The sequence below is a fragment of the Ciona robusta genome, chromosome 2, assembly GCF_009617815.1.
Source record: "Ciona robusta chromosome 2, ASM961781v2".
Taxonomy (NCBI): Eukaryota; Metazoa; Chordata; class Ascidiacea; order Phlebobranchia; family Cionidae; genus Ciona; species Ciona robusta.
Genome location: NC_143236.1, coordinates 7,663,308 through 7,682,130, shown reverse-complemented (window position 1 = coordinate 7,682,130; position 18,823 = coordinate 7,663,308). Strand labels below are relative to the sequence as shown.

Genomic DNA, 18,823 nt, shown 5'->3' with positions numbered 1-18,823 from the left:
TGAACTGAAGCAAGCTATAATTAATAGGTAGCTTAGAACTTGTACTTCCATCAAAGTATGTATGTATGTTTGAGGGTCGATTTAAAATGTCTATAAGAAGAATAGTTTACAGTGTGCTGAAACTGTGTTTTTTCATTGCAACCCAATACTGCACGTGAACAAAACGCATTCTTCCATAGAAATCAACCAGACGTTACCTACCGGTGACGTCACCGGCGGTTTGGGTTGCCACTTTCCGGATATTTGACGTTCGTCTGGTTTTGTAGTGAATGTACTTTAACCTAAATACTTTCCGTGTCGTTTCACCTAGATTTCGACAACTAAAGGCAGATCATGTTGCATAATCAGTTACGTTAGTTTTCTTTGCAAGACAGTAAAAACACTAGCCGTAACATTTTAACACAGCAGGCAAAACAGAAAACGGGAAGGTCTAAAAACGTGCAGCAGGATTTTCGATTGGATTTCGCTGTACTAATAACTTTTTACAGCAATTGCAACCTTAATCTAGGCACACTTGTGGTGTAGGTTGCCAAATAATTGCCAAAATGTCGGATAGAATCTCTGTTATAGAGTTCCTTGCAGAAACAAAAGATGATGTTAATTCACCAACCACCTCAACTTTTACGTCAAAGATGTCACTATGTCGTGCTACTATAGCAGCATTGGAAGAGGCAAGTCATATTTTCTTTTTCTCTAAACTCTGAAATTAAAAAAAAAAAATGGAAAAAATACATGAAAATCTGTAATTTCATTTAAATAAAAGTTACTACCTTTTCATGGGTCATATTTTGAAGTCATAGGTAATATATTAAAGTTTTTAAAAATACTTATATACGTAATATGTTACAGAGCTTGGATGCCGACAGATCTGCACTAAAGAAAATGAAGAACAGCACCAAAGCTATGTATAACTCTGGACTTGGTGAGGAGATTATCTTGCAATTTCTTAGTTATACAGAGGAATAAAAACACATTTGTGGAAAAAGAAGAATTGGTTATGCTCTAACCAATTTAATTCATTCATTGAATAGTAGCCTACTTAGCGCCCTGCGCAAAATTTAAATATACAATACTGGACGATTGTATCGTAAAATGTAGAAACTTATATTGTGTTGCCTATATAATTACCATCATTGTGCGCATGAAACAGGGATTTTCTGGTCAGTTTTAATACAAACATGATTTTTGATTACTGACATCTCTTAATATGGTTTTAATATCTGAATTGTTTAATTTGAAAATCGAATCATACACATTACATATGGGCTGTCATGTTAGTATTGAAACGAAAACTTAGTTGGTGTTTCTACTTTACAGCGCAAGTAAGCAATGAGGCAAACTTCATTGAAAACCTTGAGAAACTAGGAGCTGGTGCGTTGTACAATGCAAAGGAACCGGAACCTGACATTGGATCAGCATTTCTAAAACTTGCAGTGTTCACTAAAGAATTGAGTTCCTTGTTCAAAAATCTGGTTTGTTTGTTTAAATTATTTAGTAATGTGGTCTTTATTCATATTAATTCTATGTCATTAGATTTTGCTGTGTGTTTTTTTCAGTGTGTTTTGTTTAAATCAGTTATTTAGTGTTAATTTCTATATTAAATCATTTCAATTCTATGTCATTTTTGCTGAGTTATCTTGAGATACTTTAGTAAATCTATCAATGCATGTGGTGGTTAGTGCCAAACTTTTAAATACAAGGAAGGCTTGGATAGTGATAGTAAAACATTCCTGAAAAACAATTGTCATATACTAGTTGTAATGTTTACTGATTTATGCAATGTAGACAATTCCAGAGTAGGTCTAACTTGTGGTCACTATGCTTGCTTTAATGTTTTAACTATAGTCAGTAGAGTAGGCTATTAAATGTATCATTCATGACAATCCTGATGTTTGAGCATTAATTGCGCAAGCAAAATAAATATACTTAAGTTGTTCAAACAATGATGTCAAAGGATGTTTAATTCAGTATGTCTCCCAAACTTGTAATAAATTTAGTTATAATTGGCGTTTACTGTGTTGAATCTATACACTAGAGGAAAACACCATAGAATGTATATAAATACTGCAATCACATCTGCTACAAATAGAGTATTTTACTTAACTTGGATGAACAATGATCTCAAACTGATGTTAAATTCAGTATGTGTCAGAAACTTTTATTAAAGTATTAAATGTAATTATATTTGGTGTGTAATGCGTTGCATCTTCACAATAGAGGAAAAAAACATAAAATGTATTATGTATACTGCAAAGACATGCTGCTAAAAACACAGTAATTTAGTTGTTTAAACAATAATCTCAAACCGATGTTTAATTTAGTATTTGTATTAACCTGTATTAAATGTAATTATAATTCGTGTGTAATTTGTTGCCTCTATACAATAGAGGAAAACACCAGAGCTGTATAATAGTGTATACTGCAAACATATGCAGCTAAAAATACAGTAATTTAGTTGTTTAAACAATGTCAAACATATGTTTTATCCAGGTATCCAACATCAGTAACATCATTATGTTTCCATTGGAATCGCTTCTCAAGGGTGACTTGAAAGGCATAAAGGGGGTAGGTAGTGTGTTCTGCTACAATGTTCTTGTATTCTTAATTCTCAAGCGGGGCATGTAACTCACTTATTACATCATAATAGTTAATTAGGGTAATATAGGAAGGTATAGTGGTTGGTACAATATTTTAAACATTTTGATCTTTTCAGGATATGAAACGACCCTTTGATAAATCTTGGAAGGATTACGACACAAAAGTGTAAGCATGCTCGTTTGTTTTATTTCATATCTCCACATCTGTTAATATATAGGCAACTTGAACCAATTTAAAAATGTGTATGAACAGCTAATTGCTCTCATACAAAGTGTGTCTTACAAATTTTTATTATTTACTTTAAAATAAAGTTTTACAGATGCATTGAGTGAGTTGTGTCTTGCCTCTTATAGTGCTTAACAAATCTGTGCTGAAATATTAGTTATGAAATGAGTGCAAATTTCTTCATGTTTTAATCTAGTTCTTATCCAGTGTATTACTTTGTTGTGAGTAAAGAAAAACAAACCTGGTTCTCAATTCCTGTATTAGTTTAATGATGGTGAAGCATTACATGCGATTAGTCACATAAATATTACCACATTGTATCTTCCTTATGTATCATGTATCTACCACACTAGTATGAACTATAATATGCTTAGGTGTAAAATACATTTGTTAACATGATAATTGTTTGAATACTGTAAATCATATATAAATAGCCTAATCAAGCAAGTAAATTTGATATTTCTTAATGTGTACATTGGTTTATGCGCTATATATCACATACACTTAAGGAAAAAAATGTTGAAACCCTATTAAATTAAAATGCATTACTTGATAAACAAAAATAGGAACTATGAAAACATTGCTTTGTCGAATAAACCTTATAAAGTTTCTAATCTCTTTTACTTTATTATCAAGTTATTTGTGTTACATTTATATCCCACAAACGAAGCAATGCATGTTTCGGATCTGTACCATTGCTTATTTCCTTGTTGAATGAAATACAGTATCTAGAGTTATAGGATATGAGTGGTTGGTTGCACAGTGACGTCACATTTCCTGTCTCGACCATTTTGTGAAAACTCGATCAATTTATTCGTTTTTTAGCACGTGTCTTGCGTGCCGCCAATTCAGTGCAAACGTTTCCTTGTCCCCTTCAATCGCACAACAATTGATTACCTTTCACATTTCACTGTGGTTCTAATATATGCAGGAAACAAGTGGAAAGAGAGAAGAGACAGCTTGCTAAAGATGCGGGGATGATTCGTAACGAAATAACGGGGGCGGAGGTTTGTTTATCCTTATCCAACATATTGTTCATTGCTTGTTTACACACACTCATGCATTCATTGTCATGAATTTCTATTGTTACCTCACCATTGAATCTTAAACAATGTTTTAGTTTCAATGCAAAATGAATTCAATGCTAATTTGATCAGGTTATATTTTCTACGCATCTGTCGCAGATTTGCTGTAGGGCTCTGCACAAATACAAAATCTCAGTTGCCAACACACAGCTTTAAAATAATTATTATTTTATTTAAATTCGTTTAGTCTGCCAATAAGTGCATATAGTTGTGTTTCAAATAAATCCATTTTTAAATTCTCCAGCTGGAACTGTATGTTGATTGGGTATTGATTTCTTTGCCCTCAGAAACCACAAGTGGATATTGCTCCCTATTTTAAATGTTGTTTCTTTCATTGATTGTTTCATTTGTTCGTATCCCCACTGCTGTGTTCATTAAGTTTGCTTTACATCACAATTAACTTTGTCCCTACCCTGCTTGAAATGAGGCCTGTTTAATAATTCCCTTTATGACATCACAGATTGCGGAGGAAATGGAAAAGGAAAGGAGAATGTTTCAGCTGCAAATGTGTGATGTAAGTCCTTTCAAATAAAAGTTAGCTGCATTTTTTCAGTTTGCTCTAAAATTCTACTTTTTTCATCGTTTTTGGGGGGCATATTTACGGCTTAATCATTATTGTCTAATTTGGAAATAATTATGTCTTTTTTGTAAGTCTGAGCTCTTTAAGTATTTTTTTACCTAATTCCGTTCATTGTTTTTTTTTTACTCATCTGACAATTACAAAAGGGTAAAAAAAACACAGATTTAAATTTAAAACATTGAAACTTTAACCCTGATCTTTTTTATAAAGAGATACAGTAATGATATGTTAATACGAAAACATTAAAGACAAAAATCAAGTCCAATTAATTCCATAATATATTTCCCTTAAATTGCATCATCCGTCTCTTATTCTAATAGAAAACACTTAAATGTCTGAAATTCTGTTATTTATGAATTTAATCAGTAATTTTTTTTCAGTACCTGATTAAAGCAAATGAAATAAAAACAAAGAAAGGAGTTGACCTGCTGCAGCATTTGGTTGAGTTTTACCACGCACAAAACACGTGAGTTTATCATTAAACACAATAGTCACTTAAGCACATATCCTGCCGTATATTGTGCATTATATTCTATGTGAGAAATCCTGTTTTATACACTTATAACCAAGTTATAAATAAGCTGAATCAATAATAACCCGAATTCTAAAACTAAAATTCTTAGATATTTTTTTTCTTCACGATTTTATGAAAGTATTATAGACTGGAAGTAAATAAATTGTGTCCGCTTTTGTAAATATAGAAGGGTCAAGGAAAATGGGACGCACTTTCATTTTATTTTCTCGTCGCGTTTGGTGATAAACAAAGAACATTCAAAGAATTATAAAACTGTATACTTACGACTTCCATAGACCGTTGTTAATTGTTTAAAGCTTCCATAGACCGTTGTTAAAAAACAAGATCAGTATATTTGGCTATTACGTGACAAAGGTGTCCCAACTTCCCTCACCCTACTATATAAATTTTACTTATATAACTTATCATTGTGTAATATATTTAAGGTGAATCCTGTGTTTTAAACCCTTATGATAAAACTATAGTCAAGCAAATTTGACTTTCCGTTACCTAAAATTGAATTTTTAGATATGTATGTATTTAATTTTATAACTGTATGACAGTAAATTCATGCTTTTAAAATTTTGATATGTTTTAAACACATATTGGTGTTTGCTTGACTATTGTTAATGACATGTAGCTCTCAGTATCCTGCTGTGGTGCTCATTGTTTCTGTGTTAGTATCATCTGGTGCCTATAAAGGGTATATTTTGTAAACTTATGCTATGTACAATGAAAATATATATCAGACAGTTATCAGAGAGCAAAACCTAATGTATGCAGTATATATTTAAAGCAGTATGTTAACATATAATAAGTCGTTGATATTTGTACTAAGAGTTTGCTTAACCCAGATAATCAAAACTTAGGCGCCTATTAGTATTTATATTAATAGTGTCAGGGGTAAAAGGCTAAATCTGGCGTAAATTCCAAGTCTGGAAGCTCCATATGTAGAATACTAATAGGATTAGTAGAATCAATGTATATTTGTACATGATCTAATTCAACACATAGTGCAGAAAAGTGTTAGCCTACCAGTAACTTTATTGATCATTCATTTTTAAGTATATTAGGATGGGGTAGACGTGACACCTTTAGCACATATCAAAATATCCTGATCGTGTTTTTAAACAGCAGTCTGAGCATATGGTTTTATAATTTTTAAATATTCTTTATTTACTACCAATTGGAATGAGTAAATAGAATAAAAGGTGTTCCATCTTTTCCCACCCTATTATTTACATATATATATATATATAATACTTAGACTTACCACTGGTGTTAGAATGTAATTCAAAGCTAGTCCCCATACTGTGAACAGAAGTATGGTGGCTCCCAGTAACCCGACTGCAGTCACCCATTTAACTCCGGGGTTATCTCCCGGTATCAACACCACTCTGTAACCCTCATCTTGCTCAAGGTTTATATTTCTGAAGGAAATATGGCAGTTAATGCAGGGGTGGCAGGGTTATTTGGAATAAATGTTAGATGTATATTTCCATAAAATAGAATCTATTTTATTGGTTTTAATGTTTACTTAATAATACATCGCAAAAAAATCTAGGGCAGACTTGCGCAACTTTCCACCCCCGGGTTTGGCGCCTATGCTGTTATATAAAATAATTTGAGCAACATTTGCTTGATTGCCTATTGCAAAGGCTTTAAATCAGTTCTTCTGCAATAATTGGGTATTCACTTGTTTCTGAAATAGGATTGTTGAATATGTCCGAACACGCTTAGAGTTGATCATTTTATAAAAATAATAAGAGCAAAATTTGGTGAACCCCCCCTGTGTTATCTGCTGGCCACTAACCTAATTAACCATTGACGACCTCCAACTACAAACCCCTAACTACTAACTCCTAACCCACTATTACCCCTAACTAATAGCCCCTATTTACCAAACCCCAACATTTTCCACAAGCCTAATTGTAGGTAAAGCAACATTTTTAAGGACTTTACTTTAATAATAATCTCTTCATTTGTATGTAAAGTAATGGCAATTTACTTGTTTCTGAAATAAGATTGTTGAATGTGTCCGAACACACTTGAGGTTTGTTGCGGGTCACGTGACAATCTTCGTTGAGAGTCAGATTGACTTGTTGTTGCAGGTTGTTTGTTGTCTCCATATAAATTAATGCTATCTCCTGACTCCACTGGAAAAAGTAATGTTTCTTTTTAATGGATGTCACTTGAAATATGTCAACAACATTTAATAAAAAATGATTAAAATTGGATACAAATTAATTTGGTGACATTTTATTTTCCCGTCCCATTTTAACAGTAAATTTCCCGTCCATTTTGACAAGAAAAATTCTATGAATTATAAAACTGTATCCTCGTGACTCTCAGACAATTGTTAGTTGTTTAAAACAGGATCAGGACATTTAGATAAAAGTGGACCAATGTATTTTTATTCATGTCAGCAAAATAAAGATGCAGATAAAACAAGCCTATACTAAAAATTGTTATGTCGGTTGCACATTTGACTTCCATAGCATTTAAATATTTCTTTAAAAATTATCCGTTTCTACCAATCTGCCCTATAATGGGTTAAAATATACCAAATACTGTTTTATATGAATGGTGTCTTATGGTTTGCCAGGAGATTTTTGGTTGTAGGTCATAGTTATATTTAATATACCAGATCCTAACCTCTGTATTCTTCTTTTGACCTCATCTTCCTTTTGCTTCTGTTCTCGCTCAATTTCGTGCCACTTTTCTTGGAAGATATAACTTTTTCCTTTTTCTTCTTACTCCCTTCTTTCTTTTTCTCTTCCTTCTTCCCATCATCTACTCCTCCAGCATCTTCCCTTTTTTTCTTCTTTTTTCTCTCATATTTTTCCGTTTCCTCATTAGGCTGACCAGCTCTGGGATGCAACACTTTTCTGTATCTTCCCATTTTTTCTTTTTTTTCTTTCTAAAATGCTCTAACAAATATCGTTTGCAGTTTCTTTCTTTTTACATTAGATTATATTATATTACTTCTAAAATAACAATGCAAATCTCCTACTTAAAAAAACAACAAACGTGTTTAACTAGTTACTATTTTACTATATTTTTTTAAATCCATACAAATCTTACCTAAAGTTATTTATTTCATTTTTCCAGCTTTTTCACTGATGGATACAAAGTGATTGAGCATTTCCGTGCCTATGCAGAAGATTTGACCTCAAATTTGCATTCAGTAAGACAAAAATAATCTTTTTAGTAATTTCAATTGTTACTATTACGTAACAATGGGCATAGTTTTGTAATAAGTCTGAGTTAATATTAAACTGTACCATTATAAGATATAGGTTATCCACTATTTCTAAAAATTTTTACAACAAGAGCAATTGATGAAAATCTGCTTTAGCCTCTTGTATTTGTAGCAAAGTTTTCTTTTTATAAAATTTAACATAAAATCCAAATGCCATCAGTTTCCATAGAAATTTATATACCAGCAAAAAAATTAATATTTTGTCTCCTTCTACCAAGCATAATGTAAATAATATTTTAGTGGCTTGTCCGAATAAAAACCTGTCTTTCCGACTGGTGTATCTTCAAAACAAGGTGTATTCTCGTTTGGCAAGACTTTAATAGGAATTAGGAAAAGGGCAGATCAATTGTCAAGTATTACACTACGATTTTATACCAGATAAGCCGCTAAAAAATATTTTTCATATTTAAACAAAGCCAAATTCTCATCCAATAATTTTTCTACCATCAGCTGCGTCAAGCCCAGGATGAAGAAAGAAGGCAATTGGTTGAATTAAAAACAATTTTAAAAACTTCTGTGAGTGATCCTGATAATACACCCGGTGGAAAAAGTCAAGCAAATGTTTACAACTTACATCAACTGCAGGTGCGTGTGTGTTAACAATGCTTATTGTGATGTCACACAAGTCATTGTTCCGTAATATGTGGCTTTTAGGTCCTGTGGGATAAGACGGGACACCTGTAGTACATAATATCTAAATATCCCAATCTTGTTTTAAACAAATAACTGTTTATTACCAAAAAGGACAAGAATTTTTTTACTACCAAATGGGACAAGAAAATAAAATAAAAAACGCTCCTCATCTTCCCCCACCCTACTATATGTAATTGGTATTAGTTTTCAACAGTTATGGTAATAGGTATATGTACAGTATATGACTTTGGCAGTGCCTCTTTGACCTTTTTCCTGATGACCCAAATAAAGAGGTGTTCATAACCCAAGGCTTAGAACCATAGTGTCCACTTAAATGTGACAATGTATTGTCCAGTTTTTTCGTTTCCTTTTTTTTTGAATTGTCATAATAACCATCATGACATAACACAGGGCAACAAAGAGCTTGGCACAGAGAAGGCTGGATATTTAATGAAAAGGAGTGAGGGCTTGAGAAAAGCTTGGCAGAAACGAAAGTGTATTGTAGCTGGTGGATTTCTAACTATATCGCATAATAATGTAAGTGAATGAGAATGTGTGTGGATTTGTAGTTGGTGCTAATAGGCGCCGAACCTGGGGTGGCAGGGTAGGCAGGCCAACCCTGGAAGTTTTTGCAATTCATTAACCAATAACATTAAATATAAAGTTAGTTTCTGTTCACTGAACTGCGTGTATAACTATCCCTGCCTCCTCTACATTATAAACAGTTTGACCTCTATGTCAGTTCACCAACTCTACTTATTCCATTAAATCCTTACCACGAATATTATGTAGTTGACTTTGGAGTGCTGAAATTAAATAATATTATAATATTTGTTGGGTGAAAACTAATTATTTTGTATATTCAATTATTGATATATTTATCATTTATTACAAAGAAGCAAAACTCATGTTAAATTAAAATAATATTTATAATATTGGTGTTCTTATACTTTGGCCCTTCCAGCAAAAATTTTGCTAACCAAAGTTGACGTCAGATAAAAAGGTTCACCCTAATAAAGACAACCTGAATAGGGCGTTTTGAACTTTGGTTAGCAAAATCCTTGAAGAGCGAAATAATAGTGTAATATGCCTGGCAGCAATATTGTATATCAGTTGTTATTGTTTATTGTTATATTGATATATTCACCACAGATGAACAAAGCTCCAGTGAAGTTAAATTTATTGACAAGTCAACTCAAGTTGGTGTCAGAGGACAAGAAACAATTTGACTTAGTGGCTCGTAAGTTACATTTTCTAAGAAAATTTTCAGATAGACAGATACATTATTATATAGTATGTAACTAACACTAAGTAACTTTTTCTAACAGAGTAATTAGTAAGTTCCATATCTAATCAATAACTTCATCCTTAGATAGTTATTAACGCTTTTTTTTGCAAATACAATCATTAGCTTATAATTCTTTGTTCAATAAAAAAATTAAAATATAGAAATATAATATTTATGTCCAGGTGGAGAGAGACATTATACATAACAAATTGATCCAACAATAATTTTTGGAACCTGAGCATTGCTTCTTAAACCTTACTCTTACACAAACCATTTCCATTTTAGACAACCGCACGTACAGGTTCATGGCAGAAGATGATAATGATGCTGTTGCGTAAGTTGATTTTCATATTTTATACGTTAGTGGTAGACCTTCTTGCCATACGTTACTTAAATAGCAGCTGGGTGGTCGTTTCTCATTACTCTTTCCTAATTTAGTCTCATTTTAAAGAGGAGGGAGGCATCATATATAATATGAAATATGAAAAAGATATTTAACCCTCAGAAAAAAATAAATACATCTTTTATTAATGCATCCACGCAAACACCAAGACGCGGATAAAATATAATAAATAAAATTGGCCAACATGTACAGTGTGCTGAAAACCAGCCCCCCGTACCCAGAGGTACTGGGTAAGTAAGTGCCTGCAGCCTGTTTATAAGACGATCTTCCACTGTGCCTACAGAGGGAACCCCCCCTGTGCCACGCCACGGCAGGTTGAACGGATATTTGTGCATAATAAAATAACACCAGTTATACAACACAAACACAGGTGGGTATCAGTGATTACAAACAGCAAGGAAGATGCATTGAACCGAGTATTTGGTGATGCTGCTGCGGGGAAAGATGGAAACGAACAAAACCCTGGCTTACGTGAACTCACACAGTCAGTTATTGATGAAGTTAGGAGACTACCCGGTAATGACAGGTGCTGTGACTGCAATGCACCAGGTATTGACTGATGTGTTTTCTTATATCCAACTGATTAATTTTTGTATTTTCAGTTGTTTATATCGCATTCTGTATCACATACTATAAAATTAAGACTGTTTAAATACACCTTTAAAATTCTGTTAAAAAGAAGTTTACAAAAGTTCTGTGAAAGTTTCAAGTTAGCAAACACACATTATATAGTTCTTTAAATACAATATGAACCAACGTAACAGCCTATGCTGTATATACCCAACAATACTCTTCCTTTTTAAACCTTTCGATTTAAAAACTGAAACTATTTAATAGCATTAAAACTTACATGAGTATTATTACTTTGTGTTATTTACCTTTAGAACCAACATGGCTATCTACAAACCTTGGAGTTTTACTTTGCATTGAATGCAGTGGCATTCATAGGGACATGGGAGTTCATGTATCTCGTATTCAATCTATTACATTGGATGATTTAGGAACATCAGAATTGCTGGTAATATATTGGTTCATGGTTGGATAAAAACTTTTTACCAAAGTTTGGGGAGATTTTTTTAAGCAAGTTTTTTTTTACAAAACTTTGGTCAAACTACAGTCCAACCTGTATACACACTAACAAATTAATCAGTAATATACTATTTCTATACTACTATTTTTTTACATCTGCCTCTATTCCAGCTTGCTCGTTCTGTTGGCAATGATAACTTCAATGACATCATGGAGGACAAACTTGAAAGCGAGATGAAACCGACACCAAGCAGTAACATGTAAGTGCAATACTACCACTGGTTAGAAAGTAAACTAGTTGCAATTAGTTAAGACTATTTCATAGCTGTATATTTGGAAGTTTGAAACAGCAGTGCAAGTAGTCTGTTAATTAGGTACCAGTTGGGGCAGTACGGCATATAGTCTGCAATACTACTACTGGTGGGATAGTGAACTAATTGTACCTGCTTATCTGCATTGGACTACACAGTGTTTCCATAGCGCTGATATAAAAATATTTGTTCAAATGTCTCATGCGAGTGCAATACTGCTCCTGGTTGGGGTAAACTTGTTGCAATGACTGGTATATTTATTTAGGCAGGAGCAAAAGTCTTTCATTCTGGGGAAATTTATATATTAATGGATAAGCCACAAAAAACAAAAATTACCACAAAATGCTAAATTCAACTGTTATTTAGGCAGGAGCGAAAGTCTTTCATTCGTGGCAAATTTATATATTAATGGATAAGCCACAAAAAACAAAAAATTACCACAAAATGCTAAATTCAACTGTTGTTTAGGGAGGAGCGAAAGTCTTTCATTCGTGGGAAATACATCTCTCGTAAATACGTTGTCCATACATGTGCTGATGATCCAGATGCTCTTACTGATGAATTGGGACAAGCTATTCGATCATGTGATGTATTCTCATTGCTACAACTGTGGGCAGAAGGAGCAGACATGTGTGCTCCATTACCTGGATATGTAAGCTTATCATTTTTTATCTGTTTTTTTTTATCAGTTTGTTTGCCTAAAATTTACAGTTTAAGTTGATACAGTGAGATTTTCTTATTTTATTTTCCAACTTGTTTTAAGTTTGTGTATTGATCATTTGATTTGTTTGGAAGGTTCATTTACAGATGAAGTTTGAAATGTTCTGTTTCATTTTTACTTGTAGTTTCTTCATTGTAGAAAATTTAAAAAATTCAGTATATTTTGGCAGAAACATAAAATAAATGTTTTAATAATGATAACATTAACTATGGTAAACTTTTTGGTTATAATCTCACATTGAAACAGGATGTCAAATATTTTTCATGAATGATAACATTTTTTATGGTAAGTTATTTGTTGAAATCTCACATTACGATAACATTTTTTTATACGTACAATGAACTTTGGTTTAATTTAATTTTGGGTTTAATTTTAATTTTGGGTTTTTGGGTTTAGGATGACGCTGAAACTGCCCTACATGTTGCTGTCTCGATGCCCAACCATGATTGCTCTGGTACAGTGTTGCCGCTGGTCGATTTCCTTGCACAGAACATAGGGAGTGGCATGAACAAGAAAACTATATCTGGCAACACTGCACTGCACATCTGTGCAGAGATGAACCAGACAGAATGCATGAAGCTGCTGCTTAGAAGCAAAGCGAGCCCAGATATTGGTAAGTCACCGTAAGTGGTATAATATTTCAGGTGTTGAGCCAACTCTGACCCCAAACTTAGTGCCCAATGTTTATTACATGCTCAAGGATTATTATGTGCTTGGATTGTACACAGTTTTAAATACATGTAATTTTTTTGTGTATCAAACGTTTATTTTTGCATTTAAAAATAGCCGAGAGTACCGAGTTGGCGCATCATTTCATGCTACCTTTGTTCTAAAATTTCGCATTTATGACATCATAACAGAAAACGCTCGAGGTGAAACAGCTCTCCAGATCACTAGGAGAATGGATCATCCCGGATGCGAGGAGATCTTGGAGCAAGCAGCATCCGGAAAGTTTAGATCCATCGTACATATTAATATAGATTGGAATCTCACTTTTAATGTAAGTCGTGGTTCTGGGTTAAAGGCTTGTCGCTGCTACCACTGTGGACTTATGTGTTCTTGAGCAGAAATAGATATTAATATAGATTGGAACCTCACTTTTAATGTAAGTCGTGGTTTGCAACGTTTTGTGTGGTTTATCTTGTATATCCCAATGGTAAAGCAGTTCTTCCATAAGGTATGCTTTAATTTAACTTAAATTTAATGTAAGTGGTGGTTTGCAGACCGCAAATGCCGTAAGTTTGGCGTTTCTTTGATTAAAGTATCGCGTTAGCCCATTCCAATACTTTATGCTGAACGATAGTTATAGCAGCTTACCCACTATTAATGTGGCAAATGTGGTAACTGATTGACGTTTTTCCAACTTATATGGGCGGCAGCAACTAATTGGAGCTTACATATGTTTCATAATACACTCACTGTTATTAAGGATGAGGACGACTTTATAAGCGACGATGATTTGGACGACAAGGCATTGCTATCATTGCCTCAACAATTTATAGGAATGTCTCCTGCCAAGGTGATGTTTCGAATCAAATATACTTGAAATACCTATAGTTTGCTTTTCATAGAGAGTATAGATGTACTAGGTCTGAAAAAAGCAGATATCGGACCCCCCCCCAAAAAAAAAACAATGACCCACAAAGTTACATATGTGGTGGCACGAGTTTTATAAAATAAAACACCCGTTTTATAACGACTGACGTTTCGCACCACCTGGGAGTAAATAGGTTGCATTCATTCAATCCATACAGACAAACAACAATAGCGGTGACTCGCATCGACACCGTCCTACTTCATTTAAAGAGCGAACAAGGCCTTTACCTGACGTGCCACCCCCGCCGCCACGTGGCCCTCCGCCCGCCGTGCCACAACACGCATCAGCTGCTGTGCCACGCGCTCGGAGCCACACGGCTGCACCAGGGAGCATAGACCCCAGGAAATCAGGGATCGAGGGTCGGCCGCCCGCACCAGCCATACCAAACAAACCAGGTGTGTATAAACGCTATGGATGGGTAGATGTGTGTACTGTATCGTAACTCGAGTGGACAGTATCGTCATAAATTTATAAATACCCCACATTTTGGGGATATCTGTTCAGAAGCACCACTATACCAACAAATTATTAAATAGTTAGAGATAGTTTTTCTTTAACAACAGCGTAGCATGCCGGGAGTCCTAGGGCTTAGGCCAGGATTGGCCTATTACCCCAACTCCCTGTCACCCCATAGACTTCACCAGTTTTTGGAGGCTGTCAAATAACACTTCATATTAACTCTTACCATTACCCAGACCTTCCATTAAAATCCACACCTCGTTCATCATCGTTGGTTACTGCTAATGTTTACCCACTACAAGTTCCTACTAATGATATAAGAAGGTAATTTTCAAGTTCTTTGATGTAAACTATAGGCTTACTAAGTTACTAGTATAATAAAGGACATATTTTTTGTTTGAAACGTTATTTTTATTACCTATATATATACACATATAGAGAGAGACACACTGACTTCCTCGTTGTATTATTAAAAAGTAAAGTTCCCCATCAAAAATTTGGCATTAACAATCACGTTTTTAACATTTACTTTTTCCCCAAACCGTGTTTTAACGACTGTCGTTTTGGTGTTTGCCGTCAGATTCGAACAAATAACGAAAAATTATGTTAAATAATATTTATTTCAGGGAAAGCACTCCTGAAATCCCCTTAAAATCAGGTTAGTACTTTAACCATTAAATACACCATTGTATGTTTATTATACAAGATCCTAGTTGTCTATCCTTGCATGGTATCCTAATACACGACGTTAACAACACTATGGCATGATAAGCACCTTGTAATCCACCATTGTAATTCACATATATACATTCAACCTCTACTAACAGAAGTAACTTCTCACTAACTTTGTGGCACTACCATCTATTTACAGTCACTAGTCTGCGAAACACTAGATTTGCCTCCTTTGGCGGCAAACGGCGCAAATCGAAACAGATCTCGGGTAAAGTTTTTATTTCACGAATTTTCATTTAAAATCATAATTTCGAAGCATCAGCCAACGCCCGATTTTTTATGTTCAAATGCATGATCTTTATATTGCATGGCAATCTGCATGACACTTTGCTTTCAGAATCACCGTGCAGAAAATCTCAGCCAATACACTACACCCCCAACCGTACCACTCCATACCCAAACTTCAACACCCCGAGCCACATCGACATTATCAGCCAGCTTTCGGACCTTGTAAGCCCGCGGAAAGTCGTCAAATCCCGGCCTTCATTCGCCCTCAAGCATTCCCTGTCCACGAAACGCTCCACCCAGCCACCTCTTCTGTCACCTTCCTCACGAACACAAACAACTTTCCGAACCTTTCAAGTTGTCAGTGGAAAATCCAAACCTTCACCGACCAACGCTTCTACTCAACCAAGGTCAATTCTAAAACCCAACCCTTCCGTTGACCGCTTAAGTGGCCGAACCTCCACTAACCTCAACACAACTGCCCCACTTCCAAAGACGAACCACCAAAATATCAACCACGAAATCACCCCTCACTCTCGGCAAAATTTGACCTTCTCTTCCCCTCCCAACTGCACCAACAACGGTTACAGGGGCGATCGCCAAGAGCAGCCACGAGTACCATCCAATAGCCAGCAATTCACTTTAGAAACACCAGGCATGCTTTGATTTCATTTTCTTTGTTCACCTAATTTTCCTGCATGGTAATCTGCATGCATGGTGTCGGTGCGTCCACTACGTCACGCATACACGTCATAATAACGCATTGTTATATAGGTTTAAAGCCGGGACAGCCAGGTTCTATAGAGAAATCTCGGTCTCTCCCACGAAACTCGAGCCCTTCAGATTTACGTCCAGATCCAAATAGAAGCGATGCCCCAGTACCGTTGCCAAGGTTACAACATTAGAAATTTGCAAATGTTTTGATGTATGGGGCAGCATTCTAATGTAACAGATAGTGTGTATGCTCATTTCTGCTACCATTGTGGGCATATGTGTACTTGTGTAAGAAACTTAACACAAATTGCTCCACTGGTCACTAATGGTTTGTCTACATAAAATATATGAATAAAAAAACAAATTTTACCCACAAAGTTACACATGTGGTTACTGTAAGGCAGACACGGGGTGTATGAAACATAACGACTACTGTGTCCCCACCATGCGAGTACAAACGTTGCACATCTGCCAGCAATACTAAAGGACAATACCAGTATTCTCAATGTAAAGCTGTATAATCCCTTCATTGTTTTAGATCTTCACAAATCCCACCACCAACACCAAGACCTAAACGTGTGCGCGCCATTTATGACTGCGAGGCTGACAACCAAGACGAGCTAACATTCGTGGAAAACGAGATAATTGTAGTTACTGGGGTGGAGGACCAGGATTGGTGGGTGAGTGTCGTTCCAGGATGAAACGACTAGGGAATATGTAACCAAGGAAATTAGATTGAATGTCAATTAATGTATCTTGTTTTACCCCCACGTGAATTAGCAGCTTTAATAGTTCTTTATATGTTATTGGGTAATATAAGTGAATGTAATTATCTTACGCTCGCGGGGCGGGAAACCTACAGTCGTTATGAAACGTATGTTCTGTTTTATATACCTCGCTCTTACATCTTTACGAGTTACCGCGTATGTAACTTCGTGGGTGTCAAACTATTTTGAGTATCATCACAGTGTTAGTGATAACGCTCTTTATTCGTTAGCGCCATGGTTAGCACGTCTGCATCCAACCCAAAGGTGGCGGGTTTAAGGCTTGTCGCAGCTATTATTGTGGGCGTTATCAGCCATACAACAAAAAATAATTACCCACAAAGTTACGTGGTAACTCGTGTAAGAGGTGTTTGAAACACTCTTGTTATAAAAACTGTCGTTGCCCTGTCACGCGAGGATAAAACAAGTTACATTTAATTATATCATCCAATAACATCTAAACTATTAAGGGTGTTAATTCAGGAACCTTTATGGGTATTATTTGATTTATTTACATTACCCAACCAATTCTAATAGATTATCCAAAGCAATTTCCGGAGATATTTTTATATATTAGTAATAACTTTATTAAGTCTATTCGATTACAATAGCAAAGATTAGGAAACGGAAATACGAGATGACAGAATGTAGCAAAAAATGTATTTAACGTAATAGGAGAGACAGAAAGAAGTTTTTATTATTATTATATTATTTCCTCAATATTTTGTTGATGATTTCCTAATTTGCATTACCGTGATGCACGATACTAGTAATAAAGGATTTTAAATAAATATGTTAACCATATTTTATTTCAAGGTTGGTCACGTGGAGCATCAGCCCCACCGGGTCGGGGTATTCCCCGTCAGTTTCGTTCATATTCTTAGTGACGGCGCCCCCTAGCGAAAACAGCTTCTATGAGTTACTTTTCAAGTGAACAAAATAATTTTGCAATTTATAGAAAATGACTTCACGAAAGCCCGTCTCTGTGACGTCACACTTAACCTGTATATTCCCCATATATGCTCGTATATATCATATTTACCCGTATATACCACGTGTTCATACTTTTGCTGCACTCTTGTTGAAGACCCCGCGTTTAAAGTGAATCTGACCAACGCTTGTATGTTATGAGTTCCCGTAACCAGTTCTTGCGCCAAGACACTCCCCCTCGTTCACATTTTACTGATACCGTATCTTTGTATCCGTGTTTAACCGTCAACTTGTATTCGTGTTTAACCGTCAACCTGCATATCTCTTGTATTGTGAAAAAAGGAAGACCAAGCGCCAGCCACGTTCATATGAGAAGCATTGTGCCAAACACACCCGAAGGCAACATAAACTCATTTTCTCTCTGGCGCGCTCTACCGGCCAAACCATGTCGCTGTCAAGTGCAAATAACCTTTATTAACAACCAGAAGAAATAAATGCAAAAAAAAAAGAATTTTTATTTTTTGACACGTGTGAGCTCTTATAGACCCTTTTCGGCCAAACAGTTGTTCTTGTACTTTTTCGGATATTATTTTTAAACATCTCAATTCTCACATCTGTTGTTCAAAAACATGGTTTTACAGAAAGTAGAACAATTTTAGAATAACAGAAAGTAGCGAAGCCCGATGCACACATACGCTAACTGGTATTCCCTTTCCGCTGGGTGGCGGAATGGAGCAGTTTCTGCTTAAATCT

At 35.1% G+C, this 18,823-nt stretch overlaps 2 protein-coding genes across 5 annotated transcripts; one reads left to right on the top strand and one right to left on the bottom strand.

The window, feature by feature from the left end:
* Positions 1-259: 259 nt before the first annotated feature.
* LOC149740788 (arf-GAP with SH3 domain, ANK repeat and PH domain-containing protein 1-like) lies at positions 260-18,581 on the top strand. 3 transcript variants are annotated; one of them, XM_089872714.1, is made up of 27 exons: positions 260-671; positions 850-922; positions 1,318-1,472; positions 2,491-2,565; positions 2,714-2,763; positions 3,755-3,830; positions 4,369-4,422; positions 4,869-4,954; positions 8,114-8,189; positions 8,715-8,849; positions 9,309-9,434; positions 10,050-10,137; positions 10,471-10,519; positions 10,959-11,137; positions 11,473-11,606; positions 11,789-11,877; positions 12,397-12,580; positions 13,046-13,262; positions 13,510-13,649; positions 14,079-14,168; positions 14,404-14,641; positions 14,942-15,029; positions 15,332-15,363; positions 15,775-16,317; positions 16,437-16,554; positions 16,915-17,056; positions 17,957-18,581. In XM_089872714.1, the coding sequence occupies exons 1-27, from the start codon at positions 546-548 to the stop codon at positions 18,038-18,040; spliced, it is 3,447 nt and encodes a 1,148-aa protein (XP_089728840.1). In that variant the 5' UTR covers positions 260-545; the 3' UTR covers positions 18,041-18,581. The 3 variants fall into 3 exon arrangements, with proteins under 3 accessions (XP_089728840.1, XP_089728841.1, XP_089728842.1); XM_089872715.1 differs by lacking the exon at positions 15,775-16,317 and adding an exon at positions 15,577-15,645 and having other exon boundaries at positions 266-671; XM_089872716.1 differs by lacking the exon at positions 15,775-16,317 and having other exon boundaries at positions 267-671.
* LOC149740789 (uncharacterized) lies at positions 5,569-8,174 on the bottom strand. Of its 2 annotated transcripts, none has more exons than XM_089872741.1 (5): positions 8,087-8,174; positions 7,658-7,932; positions 7,011-7,158; positions 6,276-6,432; positions 5,569-5,696 (listed from the first exon to the last, which is right to left on the bottom strand). In XM_089872741.1, exons 2-5 carry the CDS (start codon positions 7,902-7,904, stop codon positions 5,646-5,648), a joined length of 603 nt encoding a protein of 200 aa, XP_089728867.1. In that variant the 5' UTR covers positions 7,905-7,932; positions 8,087-8,174; the 3' UTR covers positions 5,569-5,645. The 2 variants fall into 2 exon arrangements, with proteins under 2 accessions (XP_089728867.1, XP_089728869.1); XM_089872743.1 differs by having other exon boundaries at positions 7,658-7,922.
* Positions 18,582-18,823: the final 242 nt, after the last annotated feature.

Excerpts from the sequence above, each read along its gene's own strand:
- LOC149740788 (XM_089872714.1), top strand. The coding sequence starts at position 546 with ATGTCGGATAGAATCTCTGTTATAGAGTTCCTTGCAGAAACAAAAGAT. Across the intron at positions 8,190-8,714 it reads TGACCTCAAATTTGCATTCA|CTGCGTCAAGCCCAGGATGA; the intron begins GTAAGACAAAAA and ends TTCTACCATCAG. Across the intron at positions 13,263-13,509 it reads CAAAGCGAGCCCAGATATTG|AAAACGCTCGAGGTGAAACA; the intron begins GTAAGTCACCGT and ends ACATCATAACAG.
- LOC149740789 (XM_089872741.1), bottom strand. The coding sequence starts at position 7,904 with ATGGGAAGATACAGAAAAGTGTTGCATCCCAGAGCTGGTCAGCCTAAT. Across the intron at positions 7,159-7,657 it reads GTCAAAAGAAGAATACAGAG|TGGAGTCAGGAGATAGCATT; the intron begins GTTAGGATCTGG and ends TACTTTTTCCAG. Across the intron at positions 6,433-7,010 it reads CAATCTTATTTCAGAAACAA|AAATATAAACCTTGAGCAAG; the intron begins GTAAATTGCCAT and ends TATTTCCTTCAG.